At 33.9% G+C, this 14,017-nt stretch overlaps 1 protein-coding gene across 1 annotated transcript in view; it reads right to left on the bottom strand.

Annotated features, from left to right (window-relative positions):
* LOC150079541 (putative citrate synthase 2, mitochondrial) overlaps window positions 1-14,017 on the bottom strand; it is a 132,191-nt gene that overhangs the window by 90,347 nt on the left and 27,827 nt on the right. Inside the window, exon 3 of the mRNA XM_090383690.1 lies at window positions 13,393-13,500. Coding sequence (XP_090239816.1) covers window positions 13,393-13,500 — 108 coding nt within the window. The remainder of the gene's footprint in view (window positions 1-13,392; window positions 13,501-14,017) is intronic.

Raw genomic sequence — 14,017 nt, 5'->3', positions numbered from 1 at the left:
TGTTACTTTACACACACACACACACACACACACACACACACAGTGATTCACAAAGGTATGGCATAACGCCAGAAGCTAATTTCTAAGGCAATTGAGTTAAAGTGCACACTGATCTGATTCTGAACAATTATGGAGCTGTAACCATTTAAATATTAGGAAAAAAAAACAAAGAAATTATAAGTGATATAAAAATAACAAAAACAGACACAAACATAACTGATCAAGTACTTACTTTTATTTAAGAAAATTACAGTATATGTTTACAACCTTTGATTACTTGATTGCATATTGAATGCAGGCTGTGGCATTCAAGTAAATACATCTTGTGTTTGCCCTTTGTGTGGTATACCAGATCTTTCATCCCCCCCACAGGCAAAAATCTAAATGGTTTATATCAAGTGACCTAGGTGGCCAATTTTCTGGATGACCATTGCAAATGATTCACTACACAGAGAACCGGTCATTTGAAGTGAGTAACCAGTGTATAGGAACAGCGAGAAGGTGCTCTGTGCTGGAAGTACATTCCACATTGTGTAGCCAAAGGTACATCTTCTAACACTTGCAGAAATTAAATGGAGCTGTCTATCTATATAAGCGTGTGTAAACAAGACTGCAACATTTCATAAATTTAAAACTTTTGCTAATTTTATTAAGTAGTACTTAAGGTTTTGGCTCTATGACATAGAAGAATCTTGAAAAATGCAATTGGCAACACTGTCATAGTGATCTCTAACTGTGGGAAGTAATTTTGTCTTAGGAATCTTGAAAAATGCAATTGACAACACTGTCATAGTGATCTCTAACTGTGGGAAGTAATTTTGTCTTAGGAATGTCCTTGTACACTTCAACATTTATTGTACTCTTCACAAATTCAAGGCTACCAACTATTCTATGTGAAATACAGCCCCATATCATTTGAGATACAGAATGTTTCACTTTGGAGACGATACAGCCAGAATGAAATTCTACTCTTTATCTAACAGTCTGCTGGCCATCCAAACCATGCAAGTTGAATTTTGATTCATCAGAGAAAATAATACATGTCCACTAATCTTCAGACCAACTAGCATGCTCTTTTGCCCACTTTAGATGCCAGGCTTTCATTTTTTTGCAAAACATGGCTTGTTTCTTGGGCAACGTGCTACCAATCCAGATGAGAAAAGTCATCTGTATACTATAGCAGTACTTGCCTTTACTCCCATGCTGTTTTGGGATCTGTTGATGAGGAGCTCCTGTTTCAGACCCCCAGACGAAAGAAAAATGTGCTGCAGAAGAATTGTGGATATCCACTTCCTCCTTCCTGTCTGGACTGCCAGTTTCTGATAATTTTCATAATAAACATGCCATTACAGTGAATCAAAAATCTTGCAATAGTACAGAATATTGGGCTCATGGCATACGCACTGTATTTATACTGCTGCTTGGGTGATTCAATAGGGTAATGCTATTATAAAACATATGACATACTGCCAAATTTCACAGAAATTTGGTGAATTTTGCAAGTGACGCAATTTTTTTTGAGCACCACTTAATTTTTTTTTTTTTTACACTAAAACACTGAAAAATGAGCGACTCGCTTTCATAAAAATTATTTATTCATTAGTAATTTAAGGGGAACAGGGGCCACAATAAATATATACAGTGGCAGTCCCAGGTAGAGACTAAAAGGGTTACAGCCTCCTCCCTCTCATGAATTAAAATGTGGATTTTTTTTTAATGCAACAGACTGATTAAAGTATAATGATTCACAAGATCCACTGCTTTAACCCCCCCCCCCCCTTACATAGCAATACATACACACTGTCTAAAGATAACAATACCATATTATAACCATTCAATCAATGAATTTCTTTTTTCCAAACAAACTACATGGAAAAAAAATAAATAACTGCCAGATTTCTATCTATCTGTCTGATATCAATGAAATTTGGGATGGCTTGACAAATCTTTCTAAAAGAATTGAATAACTGTATAAAGTTTCATGAAATCCATCCACTGGGAGTAGAGCTGTTACATGCAGATGGATGGAGATTGTGAAGACAATAGGCAAACACCAAGTGTGGCAATAAATTTCTCAAACTGGAGCAATAAAAAGAAAAGACAATGAAGGATTAAAAATGGTTTTATTTTTTTTTTTATTCAAAGTGATCACTACCTGATTGAATGCAATTATTATACCATTCTGAAAGTTTCTGAAAACAGTCAAGCGAATGCATCCAAATAAATGATGTTCATTCTGGCAGTATTCTTCTTTATGTCCTCAGCATCTTGGAATCTTTCCTTTGAGGGCAGTTTTCACCTTGGAAAGTCTGCTGGTGCTAGACCGGGAGAGTAAGGTGGATGGTACAATGCCATGTTTCATCAGAAATGGCTCGATAAGCGTGGAATGGGTGGTGGAGGCATTATCACGTAACAAGAACCAATTGCCTTGCTCTTGAAACTGTGGCCTCACCCGGGAAATGCACTTCCATACTCTTTGAAGAACCTGTATATAGATTGCAACATTGACTCACCCTTCAGGTAAAAATTCCTTGTGAATCACACTGTTTGTTGAAAAACAGGAATCAGCATGGCCTTGAACCTGAACTCCTGTAAATGAAACTTTTTGGTCCTTGGTGATTGTTTTGAAGTACACTACATGCTCTAATGTTTCATCTCTGGCTCACATTGAAACACCCAATACTCATCTCCAGAGAAAATACAGCCATGGAAATCAGGATTTTCTGGATGAAGTCTTCACATGATGACACTTTGTTGTTTCTACTCATCCATGAAGCTGTGCAGTGCAAGTTTTGCACAGACCTTCCTTTTCCCTAAATCTTCATGCAGAATTTGACAAGTAGTCTCTTTATTCATACCCAACTCATTGGCCATCATTCTGAGGGTCAAATGATGATCTCTTGCTGTAATTTCATGAACATTTGCAACTCTGTCCTAATTTTGAGTGGCTGACAGGCTCCCACTTCTTGGGCGATTGCAAACAGCCTCACATTCATCTTTGAACTGCTTATACCATTCAGACATACTGGTGCGACTTAATAGTTCAACATTTCACATTTCTAAAAAAAAATCTGCAACTGAAATTGCAACAAAAAATCTGTGGCAGATTTTTTAAAATCTGGAACAGAAATGTAAAAGCAAAATTTGATATTTGTTCATTGCTCCATTGCAAAATCCTGGCATGGAACATTAATACTGCTACTAATGAAACTGGCTGTTAGTTGCAACCAATTTCATTATTAGTAGTTGTCAGCCTACTGGATCCTGTACTACCATCTGGTGGAGGAAGTCCGAACTATAATATACCACTTCGATTTATTTTCAAATTATCGAGCATGGTACACGCGCGCACACCTAAATAAAATGAAACATGATCATATTTGACCATGTTTTAAACCAATAAATATTACAGGTATAAATTTTGGGACTTTTTAAAAATAATTAACTATTAAGACTATGATAATTTAGAGTTAAGGTGAGCACAAAATTGTTAATCAGGAAAAAATAATAAAATAAATCATACTGATAAGTGGCCACATCACAAAGTTATAAATTTTTGAAAATTGCAGATTGCGACCGTTTAGATTATGAAGTTAAATAATAAAATAAAAACTACTGCAGTTATGAGCACAGCATTTTACCTTTAAAATTGTTTTAAGGTAAAATACCATAAAACTTTCACTGATAATACACAAAAAAATTGCATTGTCAGTGAAATATTTTTAAGGTAACTGAAAATTTACATGGTATTTTAAGGTAAAATACCATGTAAATGACAACATACAAAATAATTTGTATGCTAGTGAAATTTAATTTCAAGTCTGAACTTGATGTGTAGTTGTAAACATCTTTATTTAAAAACCTGTCTCATACAGGATGTCCTTGAAATCAATGTCAATATTTATTGAGGGAATGATTCATTAAAATAAAGAAGAAAAGTCTACACTCAGTTTGAAGTAGAAGCAATGGCTTCAAGTCAAAATGTTAAACAGGATCAGTGACATCATTTCTGCTTCTAGCATTTTGCATATAATAGTAAAATTTATGAAAAATCTTACTTTAATTAGAAACGTTTTTATTTTATGATGAGAATAAATAAATGACAAAGTTTAATATTACATTGTAAAACACATTAAATACATACAGTACAAATAGTTTTCGGTTATGATGGTAACCTTCATCACTCAAACTAACAGTTTAGGAACGTAGAAAATAAGGGCGTGTAGTGTCAGTCATGTACAGTGAACTGCATGATGTAGTAAACTGTTTGATGTTGAAGCCTGTGGTTGTGACGTTTGTCACTCATAAGAATGGTTGCTTCAATAATAGGGTGGACACTACATCCACTGCTTCTGTTGACTGAAGTATAAAACGAGACTCTGATCTTGCAGTCTTTGTAGAAAGATGGCAAGATCAGAGTGTTGCATTTTTGCCAAGAAACATAACTGCACTAATTCAGGGCATTATTTGAGCCTTCAAAGTCTACTGTGCTGGTGATGTGAACTCAGAAATTTTATTAAGTCCTAGAATTTCTGAAAACATTAACACTGAAAGACATTGAATATAAAATTAGATTAGCATGGGAGAAAGTAAGCTTAACAGGAACTGAAAACTCCTGGAAAGAAGTTTTCAGTTCCTTTTTTTCGTATTGGAAAAGACGAGATCATTAATAATAACGCTGAATTAGCAGCATTTTCAGAACAAGAAGCAAAGGCTGCTTGTAGCATACTTGGTGGCAGTCTTGATGCAAATGACCTGGCTGCTTTGATTGACATGGATGTGGAAGCTCCTGTTGTGCATTAGCAAGGAAGAAATCACAGCCTCTGTGAGTAGGAAGACAATTGACAAGGACAAACGTAAGGCAAGTGACATAGGGAGTGAATCAGAAGGTAATGTGGATGGCTCATGTAAGGAAAAAGCACTAGAAATTAACAAAGTGCTTGAAAAAAAAATTAATGAGGTGTGGCATGGCTAGAATGTCAGAGTGTTAGTGAACATCTGAAACAATGCAGTTGCCAGTTCCGGTAAACTAAATTAAGTGATAATTTCAGAATGGATGCATAAAATGCAAGTCCATAACAGCATTGTGTGTTAGTAGAATGTAAAGGGAATGATATAACCTTTAATACTCTGTCTTTTAGGCTGTATAACCATAAAACATTAACAAATAATGTATTTATGTTAAAAAGACTGGGGGGGGGGAATGGTAAAATTTTCAGTTATAATGCACATAGCTTATAACGTGGGTATTAAAAGTTGTTGCCTAACACCCACATTATATTGAGGTAGCACTGTATTTTAAGCAATTTTTTTTTTATTTCACATATATAAATTTTTTTTTTAATGAAGTAGCACTATAAGAAGGGCTGAAATAATAATTTTGATAACATAATATGCCGACTGGGCTAGCCAGGTGGGTAAAGTGCCTGCCTGGCAACCCAAAGGTTGTGGGTTCAAATCCCACCTCGGGCTTGGATCAAAGTACTGCAAAAACCATGGGAGGTGCATTATGGCCACAGAAGCCAATGTGCCAACAACTACCAAAAAAAAAAAAAAATAAATAAATAAATAAAATGTATTAGTAGTAGCAAATGATGTAAGGAAGAAAACATATCAAACTTACACAATCAGCAAAAAAAAAAAAAAAAAACATACTCACCTCACACTTCCATCCTCTCTAGTAATTTGTCTAATTTTTCCTTAAATTATTCCAACTATCCATTTCCACGACACCAGAAGGTTTTTTTATTTTTTAGTTAGTTGTTGGCACATCGGCTTCTGTGTGCCATAACGCACCTCCAAAGTTTTTGCATTTTACTCTGATCCAAGACCGAGGCAGGATTTGCACCTGCAACCTTTGGGTTGCCAGGTAGGCACTTCACCCACCTGGCTAGCCTGGTCGGCAACACCAGAAGGTAGTTTGTTCAAACAATCAGTTACTCTGGCTAAAAGCAAGTTTTTACACATTGTTCTTGCAGCCATCCTTTTTAATTTTATATCCCTCTATGTGTGTTGTCAGAGAAAGAGCAATGATGCCACCAAAGACAAACATCAATTGGGTCTCCTTGCAGGTACCTAGTTTCCAAGTGCTGCAACTTTCAGAAACTAAAGTACAGTACAGTCCATTCCGGTTATTTGGGACACATCGGGACTAGTGTATTTTGGCCCGATTAAGCGGCTGCCCCAATTATCCAAAGTTTCACATAAATAGTTAAAAATACAATGTACCCCCCCCCCTTTACAATTGATTCACTGTACAATCAAATCACATTACGACAAACTCAACATAGTAAAGTACCGTTCACTATACGATGTGCAGTAAGCACCAGTCATTGTGATCATGTTTGTGAATTGAATTTTAATTCTATTAAACAGCAATTCTAATTAGTGAAAATAGGAGGAATATTATCTACAGGCTATAAAAGCAAAGATATATTAAGCACAAATTTACCCTTTATCACCTTACCAATTAAAAAAATTAAATGATACCTTAAAATCGGAAGAATATATACGTGATAATCGGAATAATTAATACGTACTGTAATATGTACATACGAACTAGTTGACATTTCTGTTCACTGACATTTGTGGGTGGGGGTTAAAATTTAAAACAGTAAAAAGATAAGCAATCAATAACAAAGAACACACAAATTGCAAGTAACACAATACGCGCAAGTGAGAACAGAGTAATGAGTTACAAAACTTTAAAAATAGGAATGAAGAGATGATTCTGAAAATTAATTTTTTTATGATTGAAGATTTCATGGAAGTGTAAACACATTTCACCATAATAACCCACAGAATTCCAGCTGTCTGTGTTATCGCAAATTCAGTAAGATCGAGTTTACTGTCCGTTTATGATAGATTTCGCTAATAGAAAAGCCCATAAACAGGTGACTGACTGCTAGTTATTTTATGGTTGTGACCTCCAGAATTTCGACCGAACCATGTGGTACCATTAGAGACAATCGTTGGGTAACTCCAATGCTGCGGTCTCCTGCCCCGATTAAATGGCATGCTGTCCCAATTAAGCGAAGTAAACCCTGGCTATTTTCTTGATTGGTTTCTGTTTTTTTAAGATTTGCCCCAAATAAACGGCTGCCCCGATTAACCGGTGGCCCAAATAACTGGAATCCACTGTATTTCATAGCAAGAGTATCCTTTTGTATCCTTGACTAATTTGGTTGCTCTTCTCTGCACCTGTTCCAAGAGAACCACATTCTTTATATGAGACCTCCGGACCTGTATGCAGCACAAGATGTGGCCTAACCACTACCTTACAATAGGTTAATCACCTTGTCACTGCAGGAAAAGTTCCTGTATAGTATTGACAGAACCTCCCAAGCTGCCTTACAACCTGTCTGGCCTGCTCAGAAAACTTAACATTGGCCTGTACATGGTGTGACCATTAATTAATGAGAATGTTGCAATAAAATAAATATGATATATTTCAAACCTCAAGTTATCTCCTTCAAAATAATTACCTTGGACTTGTGCATACTGTTCCATATGTTTCTTCCGAGCACAGAAACATTTCTGGAAATCATCTTTTGTAAGCCCTTTTAACACTTTGATTGTTTTTTTCTGAATGTTTTCAATGGATTGAAAATGGGTATCCTTAAGTACAACTTTTTTCAGTTTAGGGATGAGAAAAAAAAGTCAGAAGGAGCTAGGTATAGCAAGTAAGGTGCATGTTCCCACACACACATGGATTTGTGTTTTGGCCAGAAACTAGCAAACAGAGGTGCATTGTGTGTTGGAACATCCAACCATCCTTCCACTATTCAGGTCTGATTTTTTCACAAAGTCTTGTCAGAATTTCAAATGTAGTATACTTGTTTGATAGTCTGACTTGGTGGGATGTATGTAGCCACAATAATTCCAATAATATCAAATAAAACAATTTTTGATTTTGACATTGTTGTCTTCCACTATACTGACATCTTTTAGTTTCTGGGTCACAGTGGAACAGCCACCTTTCATCACGAGTATTTACTGTACTCTGGATCTTCAATTTTTTTTCAAAACATCTTCACAAACTTGGAGTCTTCCCATTCTTTCATCTTCATCCCAAATTTTTGGCACCACACTTTTCTAATGCCTAAATTTTCGGTTAAAAATTATTTTTTTTTGTCCATATTGAGTTCTGATACAACCATTGTAATGCTTAAATGACGATCACTTCTAATCAATATCCTTACCCAGTCCACATTTTCACTGATATCAGACAGTCTGGTTCATCTCTCTCTCAAAATCTTTTATGACATTGAAACACAAAGTTCTTGACATAGTATCTTCTCCATAAACCTGATGTAACAACTCAACTTTCAATTAATGTTTAATTGTTAAAATTGAAGTTGATTCACTGTTCTATCCTTTTGTCTGTCATTTCACTCAAAGCAAGTTGGAATGTGACTTGGCAGAAAACTAGGTTCAAAAACAACTGCTGTGCCCTTGTTTCACTGGTGGTGCTTGGTATGTAATAGCTGTGTGCACAGTTTCTTTATTTAATAGTCGCACCTTGTTAAATTACTCCTAGGTTTCTTTACTGTCTTTCAACCTTACTGGTGTGTTACTCTGATTATTGCTGCTCATATGTAGCAAGCAACCTTGCATGTATCACTGCTAAACCTCAATTGCCACTTCCAAGGCCTGATGATTTTTTTCTAGTCTGCAGTGGTTCACCTTAATTTCTATCATTAACTAACCTGCCAACCTTTGTATCATCTGCAAACTTACACTGTCTAAGTTGTCTTATTAGGTGGCATCAAGATCAATAATAATAAACACTGAAAAGGGACAGCATTGAAAAAAGACACAAAAGGCCCAGCACTGAACCCTGAAGGAATACACTAATAACATTAGTCCAGGAAGTGTCCATTTATAACCATCCTGTCTTCTGCTACTCAACCATCTGTTTAATTTTTTGGGTCACCACAAGTATCATGTGATTGAAACAAATGCCCTGTTTGGCTTTGCACTTTGCATACTGATCACTCACAGTTAACAATAACTGTTCTTATAAAAAACCATTATTATTACTTCTATAATATCATAACAATAAAATTAATATTGCATGTTTGTTATATATTTTATAGTCAGTAAAAAAAAAAAAAAAAAAGTTATTGCCAAAAAATGACCCCCCCCAACACGGACAATAATTCCTAGAATTAAATACCCATTAGATGGCAATCCCCTAATTACAGCTCGCATACAACTTACTTAAAATAAATCTGTTATTTTAGTCCTTGAGGCTGTCAGAGACATTCTCACAGGTATGACAAGCTAGAGCTTGCTACTTGGGAGTCTATAATGCAGATGGAACTGATATTCAGGCGACACTAGAGTCAAGTGGATCAAAATCTCAGTGAAGTTTGGTTGTTCTCCAACAACCAAATCCTCTGCTTGCACTGTCAATGACTCTTACTAGGATTTTATAATCTATTTTTTATGTTGTCATCCATTAAAAACTTTGTCTATGATACGTAGAAACAGCCCAGAGATGGCAGCACATATGTACATACCACAAGGTCCACACTTGTAAAATGTATATATTAGATAGTATGAATCAGAGCTGTAATACTCAATATGTTCTACGTTGATAATAATATTAGTAAATTAATAAGAGGAGTTTACCTCAATATAGTACGTGGAACACTTCCGTATGATACCCTCCAGAAATTAAAACGGAAAAAACGAAAAAATCGACAACTTACCGGTACATTAAAGTAAAATATAAATAATTAAATAATCAATTTAACACAATTCAAAATCAATTCAAAACAATTAAAATTCAAATTAACGCAATTAAAAGAATCTAACGAAAATATTCAAAACGATTTTCCTTCCTGAAGCTGACAATGCTTTTCGACCGACTGTCGTGATCACAGGAATTTTCATTCCTGTGATCACGACAGTCGGTCGAAAAGCATTGTCAGCTTCAGGAAGGAAAATCGTTTTGAATATTTTCGTTAGATTCTTTTAATTGCGTTAATTTGAATTTTAATTGTTTTGAATTGATTTTGAATTGTGTTAAATTGATTATTTAATTATTTATATTTTACTTTTATTATTTATATTTTACTTTAATGTACCGGTAAGTTGTCGATTTTTTCGTTTTTTCCGTTTTAATTTCTGGAGGGTATCATACGGAAGTGTTCCACGTACTATATTGAGGTAAACTCCTCTTATTAATTTACTAAAATGTATATATGTACATACTCATGAAAGAGTTAATGACCCATCTCTTTCTCCACTCTCTATCACACAAACATTCCATTTTTGCACTATGCTTTTTCTATAGATATGTCCATTGGCACTATTCTTCTCGACTGACATCTGTAATTCCACTTCCCTTCTAGTCAGAACAATTAGCCCACTCACTGTTTAAAATCACAAAACATTTCCTTTTCCTCATTTATCCTTTCTACTTCTGCTCTTTGGAACAAAATTGATTTTCTTCACATGTATTTCACCTACTTTGGCAATTTACTATGAACTAACATGCAACTTGTTCGATTACTACAATGTATCGAAGTCCAAGTAACTTCTGAGTTTGACTATCAACCCCATGCATAGTACACAAGTGCTATAGGTTCTAATACCTTTTGGTTTGGGGGTCACCATAAAAAATAAATATCCTTCCCTTCCTGCCATGTCTACACTTTCTGTGCACATAATCACCATATTCAAATTGTGCATCTTCTATATCAGAGAAGTTTAACAGTGGATATCCTGCATAAGTCACTTATGAAGAAATATAGTACTTTCTCTTCTTCGTTTATTCCTTCTGCTCTTCGTGAATCAAAACCATCCTACTTATATTTCCTGCAAATTACAACTCACAGAAATTCAAGCCCAACATCAATTTTCTTCTAGCTTCAACTCATTAACAATATTACAATTACTATGAACTTCAACAGCCCTTTGTGTTAGAGTTACCAAGGAACACATGCAAAGGAATGCATATTCAAGAGTGATTTCTGTTACATAATTGAATTTGCAATAAGAAGCACAACTTGAAAAAAAAAAAAAATCTAATTCAACTTAATGCAAGAGTATGAGCCCATCCACTTTTAATTGCACTAAAGTTGAATTTTTATATTAATGGAGGAAAATTTAAAACATTAAAAGCAAAAATTAATGATTAATTTTATTTCTAAACATATCTATATGAAAAGATAACAATAAGTTGTATATATTGCATCGTATTTACAAATGTGTGGCATTTATTAAAATCTGCTTTCAAAAATGATATTGCCTGAACAAAATATTTTACTCTGGTAGTATACATATTTAGTCATTAATAAATAATTTTATTTATTACTAATTTTAAATAAAATAAATTGGAAATTATCACTTCTATATATTCGAAAAATGCAAAGAAATTTATTTATTTGAATGAGTCTCTTGAAATAATTTTCACAAAAGTTCACTGGAATGAAATTTTGGTACAACAAAATGATTCATGCACTCCTGAGTGTTGTAATAGAATTTTAGAATAAAGTAAAAATTTGAACTTTTACACTGCACTTGCATTTTTTAACATTCCAAGGAGAAGTGACTGTAGTAAATGGATACGAGAGACATTTAATTGAAGAGCTATGTTCAGATTTTCAAATTTTGACATAACATTTAAAAGGAATAAATAAAATGCTTTATTCAAGTCCACCCACTTTCAATTGTACTGGTGGGAACAGACTTTCTACGTATGTAAGGATAACCTGCCTACAGTTAGCAACATTTGTTTGCACCGGAAGTTAGTTAATTCAAGAGGTTTTTTTTTTTTTTTTTTTATAATCTTGAGGAGTTTAGTAACTTGGCTTTGGCATGGTGACCTAATTGAAGTTTATAAATAAGGCTTTAAAATTTTAAAGCATTAAATTTTAAGTAAACTAAATTCTGATGGCATTTTAATACTTTTAAATTTAATAATAATAGTTGCAGAATAGATGTATGGAAATTTACATTCAAAGGGAAATTGATTGCTGAAATAAACTTCCCACAAGTTAAGGAAATGGGTAGTTTGAATAAATTTAAAGACCTGAACAAATTATTGGAAGGATGGGCAAATGAAGTTTTTTTTTTTTTTTTTTTTTGGTGATAGTATATGAACTTTGTTTCTTTGCATCATGTTGCCAGTATTAATAACTGGAACTTATTCTTACTGACACATCTTTTAGAATTTTCTTGGAAGGTATTAAATTTATAGAGAAGCAGGATCAGAAGATTTCCAATTAACCCAGACTTCATCACAATGCTTACACTGAAAAGTTAATAGATAAAACATAACTTTTCTTTACTACCACTACCAGATATTTTTCTTTTGTAACATCTTTAACAATGAAAATCTCCTGCTTCGTGCTAAAAATTATCATAACAAAATATCACAGTTTCAGTGTAATCTGCCTCTGATTTCCTTACATCTTTTAAACTTCACAAACAAGAAAAACAAACGAGGCAAATAAACATTAAAAACGTAAATCCAATAAGGCAAATAAACGTTGTCATGTATGGGTTTTATACATACAGTAGAGTGCCAGTTATTCAGAATAATTAAAGTCAGACCTCTTCCAGATAGCAAAATTTTCTGGATAATCGAACACAAGGTAAAATTAAATAAATTCTGTTATAATATATTAATGTAAAAGAAATACTTTAAATAGCATGAAATAAATTAATTTATTTAATTAAAAATAATAACTTATACATAAAAAATGTGCACATTTACATATGTATGTATATTCGGATAGATATTTTACTGCAAATTTTATGTGGAAAAAAATTTAAAGTAATTTTTTAAAATAATGTTTGATCATTTTTTCTTTTGTTTGTTGTGATCTTTTGCTGCTAAATCTCTCAAGTTCCTTAATAGTATCAATATGATTATATCGCATTCTTCCTGGTTTTCTGCCCATTTCAGTGCCGTTTCTTTTCGTTGACATTTTACCGAGAAAAATAATAAATTCACAGTTTTGGGCTGATATTATTTTTACTGAATCTGGAACTAAACTATGACATGAAGAGAACAAAATATGCCATGGAAAATTGGGTTTACAGAAGCGAATGGCTAAACTATCACTCATGGTTTCTGAGAAAACCCATTAGTCCTAATCCAACACTTCACCAGATATACGACGTAAAAAAAAAAAAAGATAGATAGAAATACTCTCATAGTATAATAAACATTTGTCTCAAATACTATTAAAAAAAAAAAAAAAAAGAAAAATCAGCCTTTAAAATTTATTCCGGATAACAGATGTTCTACTCTTTCTTTCTCTCTCTCTCTCTGTGTGTGTGTGTGTGTGTGTAGTTCATGCAGGAAATGATTTCATATAGAGGTTCTAGGTTAAGACCATACCAAGTAATCTGCTTTATTTAATAAATAATTACCTGATCCACTGTGATTTCACCAATAACTTTGCTTCCGTAAACTTCTCTAAACTGCTTTATTTTTTTCTGATGTTCAGTTATTTTTTTGGCCATAATACCTTTTAAATCCTGAGGGGACAAAAAACAGTTGATTATATATATATATTAGCTTAAAAAACCTAATGAAAATCAGTTATTTGACTTTTAAGGGTTTCGGTAAATAAACTTAATATTAAAACAAATACTCTAATATTTCAGACAATGTTTTTCTCTTTCTTCCACTAGTATAAAAAGGCAAAAATGCAGTAAGAATATTTTTGCCTAATTTAAGGATTAGTTTGCAAAACTAATCAAGATCCATTTCTGTCTCCACAGGCGATTCATACATGACAGATTTGAGGGACCCCCACAGAAAGAAATCAAGGCTCGATTAATCATGTGAGCGTGGGGGCCAGGCAACGGGTCCACCACGGCCAATCCATCGACGCCCAAAACACCTGCTCAAACGGTCATGAACACACCTTCCATAATGGGCAGGCACCTCGTCATGTTGAAACCAAATGTTGCGTCTCACATTTGCTGGAACATCGTCAAGTAATCCTGGTAGAACTTGTTCAAGAAAGATCCGTTATTTAGCGGAGTTCAT

This window comes from Mastigoproctus giganteus, chromosome 10 (genome assembly GCF_048544385.1).
Source record: "Mastigoproctus giganteus isolate SK-2022 chromosome 10, ASM4854438v1, whole genome shotgun sequence".
NCBI classification, from domain to species: domain Eukaryota; kingdom Metazoa; phylum Arthropoda; class Arachnida; order Uropygi; family Thelyphonidae; genus Mastigoproctus; species Mastigoproctus giganteus.
This window is presented reverse-complemented; position numbering and strand designations above follow the sequence as displayed.